This window comes from Monosiga brevicollis, genomic scaffold (genome assembly GCF_000002865.3).
Source record: "Monosiga brevicollis MX1 MONBRscaffold_35 genomic scaffold, whole genome shotgun sequence".
NCBI lineage: Eukaryota > Choanoflagellata > Craspedida > Salpingoecidae > Monosiga > Monosiga brevicollis.
Genome location: NW_001865072.1, coordinates 65829 through 84347, shown reverse-complemented (window position 1 = coordinate 84347; position 18519 = coordinate 65829). Strand labels below are relative to the sequence as shown.

Here is an 18519-nt window from a genome sequence, read left to right as displayed (position 1 = left end):
GGGGATTTAGCAGACGGAGACGGGAAAGGCGCCTTGGTAGATGGTGGCAAGCTTTTTGGTCTCCTTCACGATCAAGTCGGTCTTGGCCACCAGCTCAATCTCCAGGGGCACCGAGTGATTGGCCAAGCTGCCAATATGGACGCGAATGTACAGGCCCTCCTTTGCGCCAGCAGCTGAAACTGAGAGAGGAGTGGCAACGTCAATGTCAGAGGAGATGTTGTAGGCGAGGTCCTTTCCGACCGCTTCAAGCTGCAATTCCAGATAGGGGCCGGCCGGACCACACGGGGCGAGCTCAAAGCCAAACCCGAGATTGCCAAAGGGTGGAACATCGACACTACAATGGGCACCCAGACAATCATCGAACAACTGGCAGTCGGGCATTGAAATGCCACACTTGCCCGGCGGCTGGGTGGGCCTGCTTGTAGTGTCGGCACGCTCACAAATGGATCGGCGTTGACCGAGCGCACAATTATCACGCTCCTCGCCCGTCTTGACGTCGGACGAACCACAGCAGTTGTGTCCTTTGTGGCAACATTTGCTCAAGTAGGTATCTGCTTCAGCCAGTGCAGCAAAGAGCACGGTCAACAACAAGACCCCAAGGCCCAGTCGTCGCAGTGCATTCAAGGGTGCCATCTCGCAGCGTCGCAGGGCAGGTGATGAAGAAAAATGCATCAGATGGTTGTTCCGTCGTGAGCACTTGTTTATCGCCTTTATCCTTAATCAAGCAACCACCAGCAGTCCGCTCTACAAACAAGCCTACAAACAAGTTTACAAACAATGTTGTTGCTCCGAGTCCGACCACGCACGCCCTCGAGTCCGACCACGCACGCCCTCGAGTCCGCCGAAAGTGTTGCTGCAAAACAGACTGCAAGGGGGGATGTCGCCGTTTTAAGCGCGAGCTATCGGCGGTGATCCAACGTTGAGCTCGAACCGATGCAGTCCCAAACTTCAGAGCCAGATCCATCGACACGACGTATTCCTTTTTTTGTTTGGGCTAAACCAGCTCTCCCTCGGGCGGCTCGTCGCTCTCAATGGCAGGGCAGGTGCTCGTGGCATGTCTTCCATAGCAAAGAAGTTTGGCACCACAACAGATAAAGACAACAGCATCTACAAACACTAATGTTTAACCACAATTCCAAACAGCTTTTCTGAACAAAATTTGGCTCTTCAGTCTGGAGATGGCACCAAAACGTTGACCAAAGTGTTATAATGATTATGCTTTGCTAGTTTATGTGTCTTTTATTGTAGTTTGTGTAGATTCTGATGATCTTTAGTTGTATATATTGAGGACATCAATAAATGTTTGTAACGTTGTTTTCAATGTTATTGTTGTCATAATTTTTCCTTTACTTTTCCTTTTGTTTTGGTGGTGTGGCCTTTTGGTGCCACTGGTTACGATGCGGTAGGTCCGATGACCCTTTGCGTGGAACGTGCCACTCTTAAAACGTGAGAACCTATTCATTCTCGCTCTCCAAACTCTCTCTCTCTCTCAAATTCTCTCTCTCAAATACACACTCTCTCAAACACTCTCTCTAACACACTCTCTCTCCTCTCAACCACTATCCCCCCTCTCTCTCTCCCTCAAACTCTCTCAAACTCTCTCTCTCTCTCTCAAACTCTCTCAAACTCTCTCTCTCTCTCTCAAACTCTCTCAAAGTCTCCCTCTCTCTTCTCTTCTCTCAAACTCTCTCTCTCTCTCTCCCTCCCCTCTCTCTCACAAACTCTATTTTACGTAGAGAGCCGCAGCTCTTATACTGCTACTGCTGCTGCTGCTGCTGCTGCTGCTGCTGCTGCTGCTGCTGCGGATGATGATGATGATGGGTGGTCACTGCCGATCCGAGGCGAGGGGCGCCATGGGAGGCTTTGTCCTTCTTGCTCTGCTCCTTCATGTGGCCGTGGGTCCCTTGTCCGTCGTTGCTCTGGATGCTTGCGTCGGCCAGGTTTGTGAGCCCCCCACCCGCACCACGACCGACTCACGCGCATCAACCCGCCTCAACCCGCCTCGACGCATCACTAACCACAACAGCCCAATGGCACGGCCTGTGATGATGGCCGCGCGACGACCATCAACGACTCGTGCCAAAATGGTGAGGCTCGTTCTTCGCTTGCGCGCGCTGGCTTCTTCACGCAAAACCAAAGCCAAAATCTGCCATCCAACTTGTGGCTCCTTCGACCGACTGACCTTGTGTGCACCCGCAAACAGGTACCTGCGCGGGTGAGGACGTGTGTGAGACCGTGGTCTGCACCGCCTTGTCCGACTGCCATGCCATCGGTGAATGCATCGGCATCAACGCTTGCTCCAATCCCTTCAAACCGGCCGGCGCCTCCTGCGGCTCCAACGGTGGCACCTGCAACGGTGCTGGTACCTGTAATGAGCCCGAGGACCCTTATATTGAGATCGAGGACGGCAACCTCGTCCTTGCCGTAAACCGCCCCTCCAAGGGCATCAAGGTGCCCTCCACACTATCGCCCAGCCCGACCCTCACTGGCCTAGCCACGCCATCGCCTTTGATTCATGAGGAAGCCGCATCCATGGCTCTCTTTTGCCTCTCCCGCTTCCCCACTTGATTCTCTTCCTGGTCTGCTCATTGATTCCTCCGCCTCCTTCCTGGACCTTAGTTTAAATTTACGAACAGTGAGGTGGACGCCCAGACCCTGGCCAGCGATGTCCAGTTTGAACGCACCCAACGTGAGGCCCTCGAGGCTCGCCTCGGCACCAGCATCACCGCCTCCAACTATCAAGCTCTCTCCAACGTCAGTTCTCCTGCGCGTGCCCGTTTCCTCACTTGCAGACCGTCGCTGATCTTCCTGCGCAATCACAGCTTCGAGTGCCGTCTTCTCCTCACTTTGTGGCCCTGCTCTCCCGGCTCTTGATTGTCTCCACTTGGTTTTTTTCTAGCTGGTCACGACCGTTTCTACCAACACAGCACATGAGCCCCAGGGCTTCGTCGACGTTTCCACCCTCCTCAACTCCCTCAGCCAAGTTCGAACCGATCCCGCCTGCGCGGCTAACCCTTGCCACCCGACTGCCTCACGACCAACCTCCGCCACTCCCAGGCCGCAGCAAACACAGCCGACACAACTGCGGACACCAGCAACCTGGCCACCACTCTCTCCACCAACCTGGGCAACACCATGACCTCGGTGCAGTCGCAGGGATTGGAAATTGACCAACACCATGTTTCCTTGGGCCAACTCAGCCACCGCATCGACAACGTCTCCTCCGACGTATGCCTCTGCCCCTCGCCTTGCACCTTAACAGGCATTCGTATTGTGCCGTGCCGTGCCGCGCCGCGCCACTTGCTCACAATCAACTCTTTCGGCTGCACGACCGGACAACATGCACCCGCCGCACACAGGTCCTGCGCCTGCAGGCTGGCATCATCGCCGATCTCGTGGATAACCACACAACGCATCTCAACCTCACGGCTGCCCTCTCTGACCTTCTTTACGATCTTGTGGACGACGTCGATGCCGAAGCGGGTCGCATCGACGATCTCACAACACTGACAAACGACGTCAGCCTTCAACAAGCCTCAGACGCCACCAGCCTCGGTGGTCGCATCACTGTGTACGCTGCTCATGGTCTTGGCTCATGGTCTTGCCCTCACACCACGGCTCGCGCCTCGCCGGTACCCTCACACGCCAACTCTTGTCCGCATATCCTCCCTGCTCTTGGTGCTTGAACGACCTCAGGAATGAGCAGGCCATGGTCACGATGCAAAATTGCGCCAATGCTGGCCAGATTTGGGACGGCTCGGCATGCCACGACGCGTCGGTGGTGACCAAAGACCTGCCCGATGCTGCCTGCACTGGCACCACCGAAGGCCTGCTCCGCTACACCACCCCCCTTCACAATCTTGAGGTCAGAGCTGGCCCTCACGCACCCCTCACGCACCCCTCCACCCACTAACCTTTGTCTTTGCTGACTGTGACGCCTCAGATTTGCAAGAGCGGTACATGGATGGCTCTCTCAGCCATCGGCATTGGCACTGAACAGTCTCTGCCTGCGAAGGACTGTGAAGACTTGTACAAGCGCGGCATCCGTGCGGACGGTCTGTACTGGGTTTTACAGGGTGGAACAACCCCATTTCAAGCGTTTTGCTTCCTCAACGTGGAGCATCGCGCCGAGACTGTGTCTTTTGGCACCGGCGCCGACGGCGATCGTGTCCTCGATGGTGGCGTGCACGCCATCGAAGACCTCTACCCGGGCTACAACTGGATGACCGGCAACGTCCCCAACTGGAATTCCCTATCGCTCATCAATGGCGCCCGCCTCACTTGCAACAAATTCAATGACAAAACCACAGGCGGTGTTATCATGTTCTACGTCAGCTCACTCCTCTCCATCTGCGAGACGTGCTCCATTGATGCCTCGGCGCTGGGCTGGTCCGGCGGCGCCGCCATTTATGGATCCAGTGGTTACGGCGACAACGTTCGCAATGGGCCCGGACTGGTGGGTTGACCAAGCACACCCAGTTGCATATTTGAACCGTGCAACCCGCTCACATGTGCCTTTTCTTAACGTGGCAGGGTCCCGGTGGTGGTCGCGGTGGTGTTGGAGGTTTTAGTGGTTGGCACGGATCTGGTGGTGGCGGGTGCGTGTTCGATCTGATGGCATAGCTTCTACAAAAGTGTTCCGGATGTTCTCTTGCTCATGACCGCCATCAATCCTGTACCCTTCGTGATAATCTTACCCGTGCCCGTTTTGCGTGCATTGGCTTCAGTGGCTCATTTGCCGTTGCCGGCCAGTTGGGCACCCCAGAGTAAGTGAAGCATTCTTTGCCCGCACTTGCCTGGGACGCTTCACTTGCATTTGTTTCCTGACAGCAAATCTGATGGCCGTTTTTGCTGCGCCTTGCGTTTGTCTGTAGCGTTCAACGGAACATTAATGACAAATCGGCTGTTGCTGGAAAGACCTACGGCGTTGAGTCCGGTCCTTTCTGGAGTCGCCCCGTCATGGGCAGGTGAGAGATCCGATCGCCTTTTTTGTACCAACCAGGCACACGCCAGCATGTCTTAACAATAGATGTTGTGGCAATCTTATACATGCCCTGTCATTTTTTTTTTTTTTTCCTTGTGCTCAGTGGTGGCGGCGCCGGTGGACCGGGCCATCCTTCTACATCAGCGTAAGCGTGCTCAACCTGCTGATTTGTGGTTACGACGCATCAACACGTCCCAAGCTCATGTATTTGCTAATGCTCAATTGGTGCAGTTGCGCGCCCAAGCCTGGTGGCCACGGTGGCGGTGCTATTCAGATTGCTGCCCAGCAGATCCAAAACAATGTTTGTTCAGATCGAGACTTCGTCTTGGGTGTTCAATGAAGCCGTTCGAATACTCAGGCTCTGTCTTCTTTGAACAGGGCATCATTCGAGCCAATGGTGGAGATGGTCTACCTCAGGGGTCCGATTGCAGGTAAGAGGCGGTTTTTTTTATTTTTTGGTTGTGGGTTTGTTTTTTGTTACTGTTTTTGGGTTTTGTTGGTTTTGTTTTTTTGGTTTTGATCTTTTACTTTCTCCCTTGTCGTATTTCGCTGACGATGCTGCTCGACGTCTACCCTACTGTCCCTGCCTCCTTACAGCTGGCCTGATGGCAATCCTCAAGTGGGTTCAAGCGGTGGCGGCTCAGGCGGTTTGGTTCGCCTGCAAACATCTACCCAGACCAATTCTTTCGGTGCAATTGAGGTCGATGGTGGCCATCGTGGTTCGCGTCAAAGCTGGGGTAATGAACGCAATCGGGCTGAAGGCCAGCGGGGCGGCTATGGCGGGTAAGTGGCATGCAGACCTGGCTTGCTTTGGCTTCTCTACGCGTGACCAGGCTTATGATGTGTGTGGGACACCGATATTTCGGAATCAAAATATCATTGGTGCTTCAGGGCTGGTCGCGTCTATCGCTTGATCGTGGACAAGAGCTGCACAGGTGTGTGCCTCCATGGCCGCACCTGCAAGGAGCTGGAGCGCCGTGGTGAGCAGTATGGCTATTTTCGGGTACCCTCAGCGGAAGGCCCTATCAGACCAGCATATTGCGAGGGCGAGGGCGTCGGTGTACATTTCGGCACCGGAGCCAACAACAACCTTGAGCTCTCTGGTGGTGTTCACTTGATGGAGGACGTCTTCCCGGGTTATGATCCTCGCAAGGGAATCATTCCCAACTATGCCACCGTGCAACTCCGAGATGCCGCCATCCTAACGACGAGCGCATATGATCCACGCACCAACCGCGGTGGCATCGTGGCCTTCCGTGCCCAGACCCTCGATATCTGCGACTCGTGTCGCATCGATGTTTCGGAGCTTGGCTGGTATGGCGCATGGAACTTTGTTACCACAGTTGACATTATGGGTATGTCTTCTCCAAAGATTGTGGCACAGGCACGTTGGCAAAGTCGAATCGCGCTCATCACATGGTCTTGCTGTGGGTGCGGTTTTCGTGTAGAGGACACACGAAACCAAGCTGGGTATGGTCCAGGTGGTGGCACCGGCGGCGGCGGTCAGTCAAGCCCAGACCTATCTACCAAAGCCCCGTCGTGCTCGAGCAAAACGGACTCATGGCGTGCATCTCATTCTCCCCGATGCTCGTGTTGCTTTGATGTTCAACGTGTGACACTCGCGCGGGTGCAGGTGGCAACTTCAACGATTGCAATGCCCACGGTGCTGGTGGGGGCGGCGGCAGCTTTGGTACTCAGGGCCAAACCGGTGCGAATTGCGCTTGGGATGTGGTTGGGATCGCCTTGCAAGGGCAATGGCCACAAAGGCTCATCGGCTCATCGCTCTCAACTCATTGTTCTGGCTCATTGCAACCACTTTGGCTTGCCCTGCTTGGGCTTGGTTGATACAGGCTCGCCGGACCGTGGCCGCTGCAATGGTGATTATTCGGCTGTGGGTGGTCCGACCTACGATGTTCGCGCTGTGGTGGATTTCAGCCCAGCTGATGGTATGTGAGCTGAAAAAATATGATAGTATTCAGATGTCCGCGTTTCGTGTCTGCCTGAAACAAGCCACATGCTGCTCACGCCCAAAAAAAACCTGCAATACCAATTCTGTAGCGCCTTTGGGCAGTGGCGGCGGTGCAGGTGGTCCAGGGTACGTCTGCATCGATGTTGCTGCTACTGTGATACCAGATGCCCGACGCGTTGTCTTTGATCAAGCTCTGGAATGTTTACTGCCACGCAAACTCTAGCCATTCCGGAACAACTGAAGCTTACTGTGCGCCTGGCGAGGGTGGTCGTGGTGGTGGTGCCATTGTGATTGCGGCACGCAACGTTGTGACCCACGCCTCTTTCCGTGCTGCGGGTGAGCAAGGTAACCCCAAGCAGGCTACCTGCAGGTGGGGTCAAGACAACGGCAACCCTCAGGGTATGTGACCCCCCATCTGCCCTTTTTCAGGCTGATTTGCTGCTTGCTAACTTTGGGTCTTGATGCTTGCAGCCGGCTCGGGTGGTGCTGGTTCAGGCGGTCTGATTCACCTCTTTTCGGAGAACGACTACCAGCTCACCTATGACATCAACGGTGGTGCCCGCCCCATGTGGCAAGATTGGGATGGAGACCATGATTCTCAACGAGGTGGCCAAGGTGCGTTCGCCTAGCTCGCTGGTTTTTGGTTTATTGGTGGGACGAGGGACAAAAAAATGTGCGTGTTTTCCGTCTTAGTCTATCGCTCATGAGAAAAAACAATGAATGGCGTGGTGCATAGGTGGTGAAGGACGCTTTTACAAGGTCCTGGTCATGCCCGAACCCTAGGTCTTTTGATTTGTCAAAAGTTTGCTTCTTTGTTTCACACCTTTTCGTTTTCGCATCTGCGAGACATCAAGTTGTGTCAAGAGCGTAGCTCACTCGAAACGTCGCTTCGTTGCGGCGCTGTTTTTGTGCGTTTTGCCAACGTGCCCTTTAAGGCACGCCTTTTTGAATTGACGCGATATGGCAATGAGTGTCGATCTAGTTGCCATAACACTGAGTCGACAGCTTCAAAGACAAGAGCAAAGGGTTTTGAAACAATGGGCACAGGGAGAGCAAAGATTGACGAGATGCTGTCTGGATAAAAAGCAATTCGATGGCCTTTTTTTTTCTGCTGCAAATTTTACTCTTGGTCTCTTGGTTCTTCTCACCACAAGAGGTCTTTCCAATACAGGCTACAGGTGTGAACTTTTATTGCTGATGTGTACATGGGTAAAGGGCTGATGCAATGCAGCCGACAACAAAACATGATAGCGGGCAGTCGACTCATTAGGCTCAAGTCATTCCGGCCGAGTGCGTTCGGTGTGCACTGATCGAGTCGTCGATGCCAAGGCAAAGAAAATAGACAAAAAAAAAGCAAAAATTTGCTAAAAATTGTTGTGTCACAAATGTGTGTGAAACCCCAATACAAAGGATGTAAAACACCCCAAGGATGTTGCGATTTCGTGATGATTTTCCCACACACGGCACACGAGCCGAGCCGTGCCATGTTGCTGGGCTCGCGTGCGTGGTTGCCGACTCCGAGGTCGCGTAGGAAAACAACCCAAAGTATCGAAAATCATTTTTGTGGGCCAAATCTACATCATTTCAGAACCCATGCTTGAATCAATCCAATTCACGACGGGGGCGCGCATGCGTGGTTGCCGACTCGAACTCTGGGAGGTCGCGTAGGAAAACAACCCAAAGCATAGAAAATCAAATTTACATCGGTTCACTGTTCTCAGAACCCAATTCACGACGAGATAGGTTTATGCATGACATCAATTGAGCAGAGTAGGCACAAGCTCAAACACCCAACAAACCCATCACGTGTCCTGTTGTGCGTTTTGTCTTGGTTGCTGCCGATTCTTCGCGGCCTGCTCGGGCTCTGGGAACGTTTTCCCTGTGCACCTGCCACCGCCAGGTTGCATGGCCGGCTTTGTGCTGAGAGCTGCCCGACCCCAGACCACACCTGCCGCTGTGGTGTGCTCCGACATGTTCTCGGGGCATTTTACATTTGTCGGTCTGCCCGTTGCTGCTGCTGCTGAATTTGAAGCTCGCTGGCCATCGGATCCAACAAAAGATGGGAGTTTGGATCACTCTCGCCGTGGCGTTGGCTGCCAGCCTGTTGGTGGTGCCAGCCGAGGCCTCGCTCGTCATGCCTCGCGTAGGCCTCATCAACAACTGTACGTGCAGCTCAGCTCCTGCCAGTAGCACGCCTGAATTGTGCCGAATCGATCTCGTCGCGTTTGTGGATCGAAAGAGTCTGCCATCTGTCTAATATCTACTCTTTTGGCCGTGCAAATAGCCTTGTATGATCGGGCAATGCGAGACATCAATGCTTCAATGTCTCTGCTTGGCGTTGAAGCCGTGTATGTGACCGGAACCACGTCAGAGATTCGCGAGTACGCTCGTCTCGGCATGATCAATCTTGCCTTTACACCGAGCCACATCTTTGCTTGCTTATCGGCGGAGACGAGCGCTGCCCCCATCTCATCCATCGTCCGCCACCACAAAAGTGGGTTTTGTTGAGCCGCGCCCCTCAGAGCTTGCTTCACGCGTTTGCCTGACCCTTACATCCTGAACTCATGGCCTTGAATTTTGTTTTCGATTTCCCACCCCCTGATGCAGCTGTTGACGTGTCGCAAGCGGGAGGCGTAATTTTTACAAAGCACGATCGCAGCGATATAGCTTCCCTCGCTGATATCGAAGGCAAAGTGATCTCAGCGGTGGGGCGTGACTCCCTCTTTGGGTATGCGGCACAGCGTCATGAAATCTTGCGTCATGGCATCGAGATTTTAACCGCCAACCCCCAGGTTTGTGCCAGATGGACAAATCAATGGACAGACAGACATAGGAATGGCCACAGCCGGGCACAAAGACTGTGTTGTTGCTTTACTACATCATCAGCTCATGATGCTTGTGATGCTTGTCCGATTTTCGTCAGATCATTTTCACAGCAGATCAGTACCAGGTGGTCTTGGACGTTGTCAACGGCTTGGCAGACGTTGGTTTTGTTCAGACCGGCATTATTGAAGGTAGCTACTGCCGTGTTCGGTCAGAGTGGTTTGCTCGTTGCCTTCAGATCGTGTGTGACAACATGCCACTCATGCATGTTTCGTCGTGCCGTTTCTTGCTTCAGAAATGATGGATCTGGGCCTTGTGTTTGTTTCCAACATAAAATTTCTCAACGAATACAACCACTTCAACGCCTTGGGCGAGGCCTATCCCTTTCGTTCTTCAACCAATTTGTATAGTGGTAAGCCAAAACTGGATTGCAGCAGCGATGGGCCGCCTTCAAAGAACCAAATGCCCCAATCCAGCTCTATCCTATCTCAAGGTGCCATTGCGACCTGTCGTCCGTACTTGAATCCCTTGACCGCAGATTGGGTTTTGTCTTCGATCACCGGGCTGAGTGAGGAGGTACGTCTCTGGCCAACCGTGGAGCCAAAGCGAGGGACAACCTCACAGGAAGGCTGTTTCACTAGGAAACACATGGACCCGTTTCGGCTCTGTTTGGGTTTAACCACTCGGACTTTGAAAAGGCTGGCGCCTCTTCCATTAGCTACTGGCGCTCCCCTCTCTCCACCGTGAGGGTTTTTGCCTTGCTGGTTGGTTCTTCGTCTTCCCAACCAAACAAACTGTTCCTTGCGCCCGTAGATGCTTCATTCTTGGTTCCACGCGCTGGTTTGCTTATTTCGTTTTTGGTGTGCATATAGCGCGAGCTCTCGTTTTTAACCACAAACGCAGACAAAACGCTGACATGTGGCAACATGGACGCTGATTTGGAACACATGTCATGCCCCTACGGCTTTCGGCTGCGCGACGACTTTTCGTGTGACACCCACCATCAATACCCATGCCCAACGAGTGAGACCGTGCAATATCAATGTGTCTGCTACCCCTGCGTTTCCGTTTGTGCTGCGCACGAGACATACAGCGACGGCAATTGTGAGTGTGACTCAGGCTACGTCACATCGGCTGGCACCTGCGTACCCTTTGGCATCCTGATTGTACAAGTGCTGGTACCCGTGATTATCGTCATTGCCTCGCTGATCCTCTATAACAACCATCGACAACGCCTGAAAACGGATGGTATTTGGCAAATCGACGCCAAGGATCTCGTCTTGGATCAGCCACCTGAAGTTTTAGGTTCTGGCTCATTTGGCGTCGTACTGGCCGCCAAGCTCCGTGGGCAAGCTGTGGCAGTCAAGCGCGCCTACGTCAACAAGCATCGCAAACAACACAGCCAGAGCAGGGTGGCAAGCGGGCGTGACGTCGCTGTCGCGTCCTCGAGTTTAAACTTCTCGCTCTCGAGCCGCAAAACCACAACAAAGCGCACGGATCATACGGCCCGCAATCGCATGCGCACCTTTTTTATCGAGGCCGAAGCAGCTGTGAACAAAGCATCCGCAAACAACGCATCAAGCTCCAAGCCAAGTCGAACCATCCATGATACGTATGTTCCTTGTTGGAGTAGACTCTTTGGCCCGTCAGCAGAAACACGCGCGCGCCGTCAGCTCTTCCGTGAAATGCGCCTGTTGAGCCGCATGCAGCATGACAACATTTGTCGCATGGTGGGTGCTGTTGTGGAGTCGGGTATGGAGCCACTCATGGTGTTGTAAGTTTTTCTGCAAAACCATCGTTCAACGAGGCGGTCTCGTTTTCTTCTCATCCGCCTGCCCTGTTCAACACGGCTGGGTGCTTCCAAGAGAGTACATGCAAATGGGGTCGCTTTACAACATGCTGCACAACGAAGCAATGGAACTGGATGATGAGTTTCGTTACAACAGCTTGCACAACATAACCTGCGGCATGCGACACTTGCACAACGCAGATCTGATCCACGGTGATCTGAAGGCTCTGGTATGTGCTCGTTTTATGTCTCCACACCGAGCTCTTCAATGCACAGCAATGCGCTTAACCGTGCTTTGCTCTCTGCGGGTGTTCTTAGAACTGCCTGGTTGATAGCAAGTTCCAAGTCAAGGTGTCGGATTTTGGGATGGCAGGCTTTGCCTCGGAACACAGCCAACGGGGCGGCACTTTGGCCTGGATGGCGCCTGGTCTGTGCTCTTTGCCTCGTGCTTTGGCCGACCAGTGGTTCTTGTATATGTATATTTTTTCCGCCTTCATCACCGGGCCTTTTTTTCTTTCTCCGTGCCTCATCTTCCCAGAACTGCTGCGCGGCGGTCCGTGTACATTTGCCAGCGACGTGTATAGCTTTGGCATGGTCATGTTTGAGGTCTTTTCACGCGAGGACCCTTACGAGGATATGAGCTTTGATTCAAACACACTGGTTCAGAACATTCTCGGTCGCAAGCTGCGTCCTGTTACACCCGAAAACATGCCACCTGAGCTCGCCGTCCTCATGAATGTCCGTTCAATGCAAATATGTGCCCTGAATACTATCTCTGCACACTTGCTCTTGCTTCTTTATTTCTTTCTCCTGTTTTCTTTATTTGGCCGCCTGGCATTATGTCACATCTTTCATCTGGTATCCCGTAGGAGGCATTTGCAGCCGATCCCGACATGCGCCCGACGTTTGTCGAGCTGTTGCGACGGATTGAACCCCTGGAGGGGAAGATGCGGGCCAACTCACGCAAGGGCGGCATTCAAGACAATGAGCTGCTAGAGCAGGTCTTTCCAAAGCACATCGCAGCTGCACTGCGCGAGGGCCGAACTGTTGGTACGTCGTTCGCAAAGTTGTTGCAGCAGTGACCATGGTCTTCCAGGTAATGCATGAAGCGTGGCCCTTTCTCATTTCTGCTCACCGCCACTTGTTTTTCTGGTCGAAATCCGTTGATTGGGGACATGGTATAGAGCCGGAGCATCATGCAGAGGTGACCATTTTCTTTTCGGACATTTGCGGTTTTACGGACATGAGTGCCACGCTAGAGCCAGTTCAGGTTTCCAATATGCTGGATCGACTGTACACAGTATTCGACCAACTCTGCGATAAGCACGGCCTGTACAAGATCGAGACCATTGGTGACGCATACATGTGCGTGGGCAATTTGTTTGTACCCCAACCAGATCATGCAGCTCGCGTGGCTCGGTTTGCTATGGATGCCCTGGCGGGAGCAAATGCAATCCCCATCATTGAGGACGAGCCCGAGGGTGATCACATTAACATTCGCGTCGGTTTTCACAGCGGACCGGTTGTATCAAATGTGGTGGGGACCTTGACGCCACGATTCTGTTTGTTTGGATCGACGGTCAACTGTGCATCACGAATGGAGAGCAACAGCGTGCGGAACTGCATTCACATGTCCCCAGAGGCCGCGGCATTGGTGCAGAAGCACGACCAATCCCTCCACGTGATTCAGCGCGATCCAGTTGTGAACATCAAAGGATTGGGCAAAATGCAAACCTACTGGCTGGGCCATGCTCCGGGGATGGATGACGTGGAAGCAACTGTCAAGATGCCGCGAAAAGCGCGGTTTAGCACAGTCTCAAACCAAAGTGCACGTAGCCCCCGCGTCTCGTTGAATCCTCGGCACCCACACGAGCACAGCGCCGGCGGTCATCCTAGCTCACCTCGGACAGACCAAGCAAATCGCTTGTCGCTGCCTCACAATGGCGTGGTATTTGAGCACTCGGATACCGTCCCCGTCAGTCTAAGCTCAATGGCTGAGATCAGCCAGAGCAAATCGTCGCTTCTCAGCGATTCGGTGGAGATGGCCGGCAATACTCGTGCAAACAACACCCAACCCTCCGGGTCTGAACAGCACAACAACCATCTCCAAGATCAAGCACCCAGCAAACCGGTCGATACAATTGTTCAAATTCTCAGTGATGCTCCCGATAGTGACGGATCAGCCATGACCTTTGCTTAGCAAAAAAAGAACAACTGCACATCAGGATGGATCTATGGATACACTCTAGCTGTTCCGGCCTCAGCTTGCCGAATCAATACTAAGATCACACTCTTTCTCACTAGTTGACCTGATCCAGATGAAGCTTCTCGTCACTCGGAGTGCAGCAAGGTTGTGCTTCAAGGTGCTAAGACCAACACCTTTTTTTATGTTTACTTTTTGTACCTGCTCCCGCCAACGGTCATACCACATAGAATACACCGGCTCTCGTCCGATCGCCGCAGTTAAGCCATGTTGGGCCATGCTAGTACTATCGTGGGTGACCAGATGGGAATACATGGTGCTGTTGGCCTTTACTCTATATTTTTTTGTCTTGTGATTCTATCTTATTCTTTTTTTTGTTAAACATTTTAAGCATAAGTTTCCTTATGCAACATTATGACTTCTTCATCTGCTTGGATTTCTTCGACATTAACTTAATGCAGGCTTGGTGCGTCGTTGTGGCCACAGCTGATTCGATCAAAGCAAGCCTCGGTCCTGGTGTGATGCGGCGATAAAAAAAGTTCATGGGTCACTGGTTGCAAAGTAGAGCAGAGCGCCAGCATACACCGTTAGCGTGGAGACAGCAAGGTAAAGGAAGCAGGTGCAGCCAGCATCAGACATGGGTGGAGGTTAGGCAAGAACCCGAGTCAGGGCATAGTCAGCTTGGAGTCAGCATGGTGTCAGGGCATAGTCAGGACATGATCAGGACATGGTCAGGGCCTAGTCAGCTTGGAATCAGCATGGTGTCAGGGCATAGTCAGGACATGATCAGGACATGGTCAGGGCCTAGTCAGCTTGGAATCAGCATGGTGTCAGGGCATAGTCAGGGCCTAGTCAGCTTGGAGTCAGCTTGGTGTCAGGGCATAGTCAGGACATGGTCAGGACATGGTCAGGAACCATGTGATAACAGCAGAGCCTTTCAAGCAATGCTCACGAGTAAATCAGGCAAAACCCACACCTGCAGCACCACCCCATTGGGTCTCCTTCTTTTTCCAGACCCAAGCATGCTTCCAGGCACCTGTATCCCCCCTTGCTTGTGAGGCTGATAGTTACCTACATTTAATCAATTATCATCTACAAAAACATCCTTAATCTATCAGTGTTTATATGGCCATCAAATACATCATCATCAAAGTATCCTTCATAAAGTCAAAAGCAGCAGTCAGTACCTGACACACATTTAAAATTTTATTGCTTTCTATTCTATTTTTGGGATGTGCTTACGAGAACAAAGAGGCTTGTCATGCCATTTGACAACCACCGTATTCACTCCGTAGCCCTGACCTTGGTCCTGCTGGTGTCCTTTTTCCTTCAAAGCAACCTGGCAGCGCACATCTCATGAGCACTGTATCTCATGAGCACTGTACTCATGAGCATTGCGTTGAACCTCTCGAGCAAGATCTCAAACCACGAGGGCCTCGCGTGAGCAGCAAGCCATGATCTTGCTACATTTCATCTCGCCACGGTGCACAATGACAGCATCCACTGCTTCCAAGTGCCATCTGCAGCCAAAGCTCAAGCCCTTTGCTTCTGTTGCACTGCACCCTTCCACCTCCATGCCCCGCTTCCCCACCCACCGTCCATGGCTTGATACAAGTGCAGCGTCTTGATCAGACAGCTCATTTTCCTCGATCTCGAGTGACCACCATCGACCACTGCATCCGACCTCGCGTGCCACACCAATACGTCCACTGCCACCAGCACCGCCTGCTGCGAGTGTGCCATTGCCGTGTTACAGCGACCACACATCAGCCACCAGCATCATGCTGCGCCACATCGCCATTGTCGCCCTCGCGGCGCTGCTCACCGTCCCCACCATAGCCTCTCAGTCTTTTGACAATGACGGTACGAGCCGCTTTCAAACACCTGGTACCCCTGGCTCTCAATCACGAGGCCGCCTGGCTAGCTTTCCATCCTCATTGGTGTGCCGGATAACGGCCATGAAACTGTAGTTCTGGAAGCCGTCAAGGACTATTTGCTGCCCCGGTGTACGACCCACGGGGTTAGCGTCATTGACAATGTCACGAAAACCAAAACCTGCCTTTGCGACAGCGGCTATGAGGGCCCGGCCTGCGAGTAAGTGCCCCACAATATGTTGCGCCTACTGCCTAGCCCCGGCGCTGCTTTCCCCACACTTGCGCACACTCATCCCCATCTCTGTTCCATGTAGCATCTACGTGGGCGACATTGAGTGTTCACAAACGAGCGATGTGCCTCTCTTTGTTGCAGCCCTTGAAGGTGTCACCACGCTTCGGGGCGATCTCATCATGAAGCGCTACTGCATCGTGGCCGAGGCCATCATTGCAGCCAACCAACTTACCACGATCGATGGCAGCGCCTTTATCTACGACCAAGAGTATCTTGAGCAATTTACTGGAGACTGGCCCGAGAACCATTGGCAGACTGTCACGGGCTGCGTGGCCATGGCCTACATCCCCCGAATCCAGCTCGTTGGCCGCACCGTCTTTTCCGAACTCACCTCGATCGGCTCATGCCCACTGAGCAAGGTGCAAAACTTTCTTACACCCAACTACGTGGAGGACTTTGTCAATCGCTCCACCGCCCCTCGGATCTCGATGATGCTAGTGTCTTTTGGGCGCAGCCTCTACGAATGCTTTGAAGGATGCGATGACATTACTCTCTTCTCCCACCTGCGCACCATGCCCGGCGCCTTTTTGCTCGACCTCCCGGCCCGCTACCTCAACGATGTGCTCGTGGAGCACCTTGGTGGACTTTACATCCGTGGCAGTCCGGCTCTCAAGGGTCTGGGCATGCCTCACCTGTCCTCCATCGGCGAGCACGGTCTGTTCCTTCGCGGGACTGGCTTTGAGACTCTTGACGACTTTGCCGGCGTTCAAACCGTCACTCTGGGCTTTGTCGAAATTATGGACAACGAGGACCTCCGCAACGTGCTGGCCTTCAACCCCACCATTATCGAGCGCACCGGCACGGTCGGCACCTCTGTTGAATTTCAGCTCGTATGCCAGAACGGCTATCATTCGGGCTTTCCCGAGACCCAGTGTACCTGCGCCTCGCCCGAGTACTCGGGCGAGCTGTGCGACACCATCACCGGTGACTTTTTCTGCACGGACTTTGCCCAAGCCGAGACCCTCAACCAGACCCTAGCCAACGTGCGCCACGTGATTGGCGACATTCACCTGACTGACACGTGCCTCGAGACATCCTACCTTCACCTGCCCTACCTCACCAGCATCGAAGGCAGCCTGTTCGTCAACTCTTTCGGCATGCCCATTGTCGAGCCAGGCTTTCCAAGTTTGAAGTCTGTCTCAACTGTGCACATTGAGTCTGTACCTGCAACCAGCATCGATTGGCTGCCCAAGCTTGAGACGGTGGGCTCGCTGAGCATCCAGAACAATGACCAGCTCACCAATTTCTCGGGACTTGCCGCGCTGACCACCATCGACGGGGCGCTCGAGATCATCGTGTGTCCTGTGCTGACCTCATTCGCCGGCCTTGATAATGTGGCGCGCATTGGTTCGCTCGCCATCGCCTCATCGGATCTTTTGACCAACTTTTCAGCCCTCAACGGCGCCGAGCCGGTGCTTCTGCTCGGTCAAAACTTTGCCCCAGCTCTGAGCATCGATGCGTGCGCAGACTGCGAAGCTCTTTGGTCGCATTTGGTGGAGACGGTCGAGATTGCTGACGGCGCCAGCGTCAGCGTGCCGTGGTCTAGTTGTGGCGGTTTTGGCACGGTGCCGGCTGGTAGCCTGTCTTGCGCCTGTAACCCAGGCTACACAGACTACATGTGCACCGGCTACGACGGCGATGACTTGATCTGCAACGTGTCGACCGCCACTGACGTCAAGGCGATGCTTGCTGGCGTCACCCACCTCTACAGCCCTCTAGTCCTTCTCGAATATTGTGGCGATGGCTTCAGCTCTGGACTTTTGGACACGGTGACATACGCAGCCGCTCTCTACTTTGACGAGTCCACCAATTACCAGGGCCAGATCCCGGCGGGACTGGGCTATGTGAGCATCTTTGATACGCTCTTTTCTGACATGTCGCTCTTTGGTGCAGTCACGCACATTGACAGCCTGGAGATTGACAGCAACGAATACATGACCACTTTGGATGGCCTCGAGAGCCTGGAGACAGCGGGCCAGCTCGTGGTTTACAACAATCCCACACTGACCAACGTGGATGCGCTCGGCAGCCTCCTCAGCGTCACCGGCGACCTCATCATCGTCAACAACGACGTGGACGTCAACGCCATTGTCTTTGACGTCAACGCCATCTCCACCAACACCACCCTAGTCACCGGCTAAGCCGAGCCCGACATGGGTGACCCGTGTGCTATATTTTGTAACCGTATTTTGTGCCGTGGCGCTGCCATGCTCTCGGCGCTTTGAGCCCCATGTATATTCGAGCTGATTGTTTGATGTAAACTCGACTACTCTTGTTTGCTCAATGCCAACAAATAATTGAGTTTTGAAACACAAGGTCAAGTTCATGGGTTCAGAATATCTGGCCGGGTACCACTTCGTTTATTGATTCAATCCACTGTGAAAGTAGCCGTAGAGTCTGTGCGTTCTCTATCACAATACTTTCGGCAGTGTAAAATTGTATGCAAGCGCTTTTTTGGACTGGCTTGATCAAATCTCCAAGTCAAATGAATCGCAGTGAATTCCGAGTTAGTCTCTTGTGCAAATGCTTGTTGACAGGTGGAGAGTGGCGAGTGTATCAGATACAATTTTGTTTTGCTGTGCACA

General features: G+C 53.3%; 4 protein-coding genes across 4 annotated transcripts; 3 read left to right on the top strand and 1 right to left on the bottom strand.

Moving 5' to 3' along the window:
* Nucleotides 1–6: 6 nt before the first annotated feature.
* Nucleotides 7–633, bottom strand: MONBRDRAFT_38959 (uncharacterized protein; the record flags this gene model as incomplete). The annotated part of the gene is made up of 1 exon (XM_001749906.1): nt 7–633. The coding sequence occupies one exon, from the start codon at nt 631–633 to the stop codon at nt 7–9; it is 627 nt and encodes a 208-aa protein (XP_001749958.1).
* A 1220-nt stretch (nt 634–1853) lies between these two features.
* MONBRDRAFT_29468 (uncharacterized protein) lies at nt 1854–7582 on the top strand (the record flags this gene model as incomplete). The annotated part of the gene is made up of 23 exons (XM_001749958.1): nt 1854–1940; nt 2027–2087; nt 2204–2451; nt 2620–2754; nt 2900–2983; nt 3058–3228; nt 3360–3571; nt 3697–3865; nt 3944–4456; nt 4534–4598; nt 4728–4766; nt 4875–4967; nt 5088–5129; nt 5216–5285; nt 5363–5415; nt 5582–5767; nt 5876–6339; nt 6433–6486; nt 6618–6692; nt 6835–6930; nt 7043–7079; nt 7177–7352; nt 7425–7582. The coding sequence occupies 23 exons, from the start codon at nt 1854–1856 to the stop codon at nt 7580–7582; spliced, it is 3288 nt and encodes a 1095-aa protein (XP_001750010.1).
* A 1430-nt stretch (nt 7583–9012) lies between these two features.
* Nucleotides 9013–13765, top strand: MONBRDRAFT_29467 (uncharacterized protein; the record flags this gene model as incomplete). The annotated part of the gene is made up of 13 exons (XM_001749957.1): nt 9013–9115; nt 9238–9447; nt 9561–9745; nt 9877–9967; nt 10072–10188; nt 10315–10352; nt 10475–10540; nt 10649–11388; nt 11642–11795; nt 11884–11992; nt 12104–12303; nt 12435–12615; nt 12750–13765. 13 exons carry the CDS (start codon nt 9013–9015, stop codon nt 13763–13765), a joined length of 3210 nt encoding a protein of 1069 aa, XP_001750009.1.
* Nucleotides 13766–15549: 1784 nt separating this feature from the next.
* On the top strand, nt 15550–18075 carry MONBRDRAFT_12086 (uncharacterized protein; the record flags this gene model as incomplete). Its single annotated transcript, XM_001749956.1, has 3 exons — nt 15550–15631; nt 15739–15862; nt 15957–18075. The coding sequence occupies 3 exons, from the start codon at nt 15550–15552 to the stop codon at nt 18073–18075; spliced, it is 2325 nt and encodes a 774-aa protein (XP_001750008.1).
* Nucleotides 18076–18519: the final 444 nt, after the last annotated feature.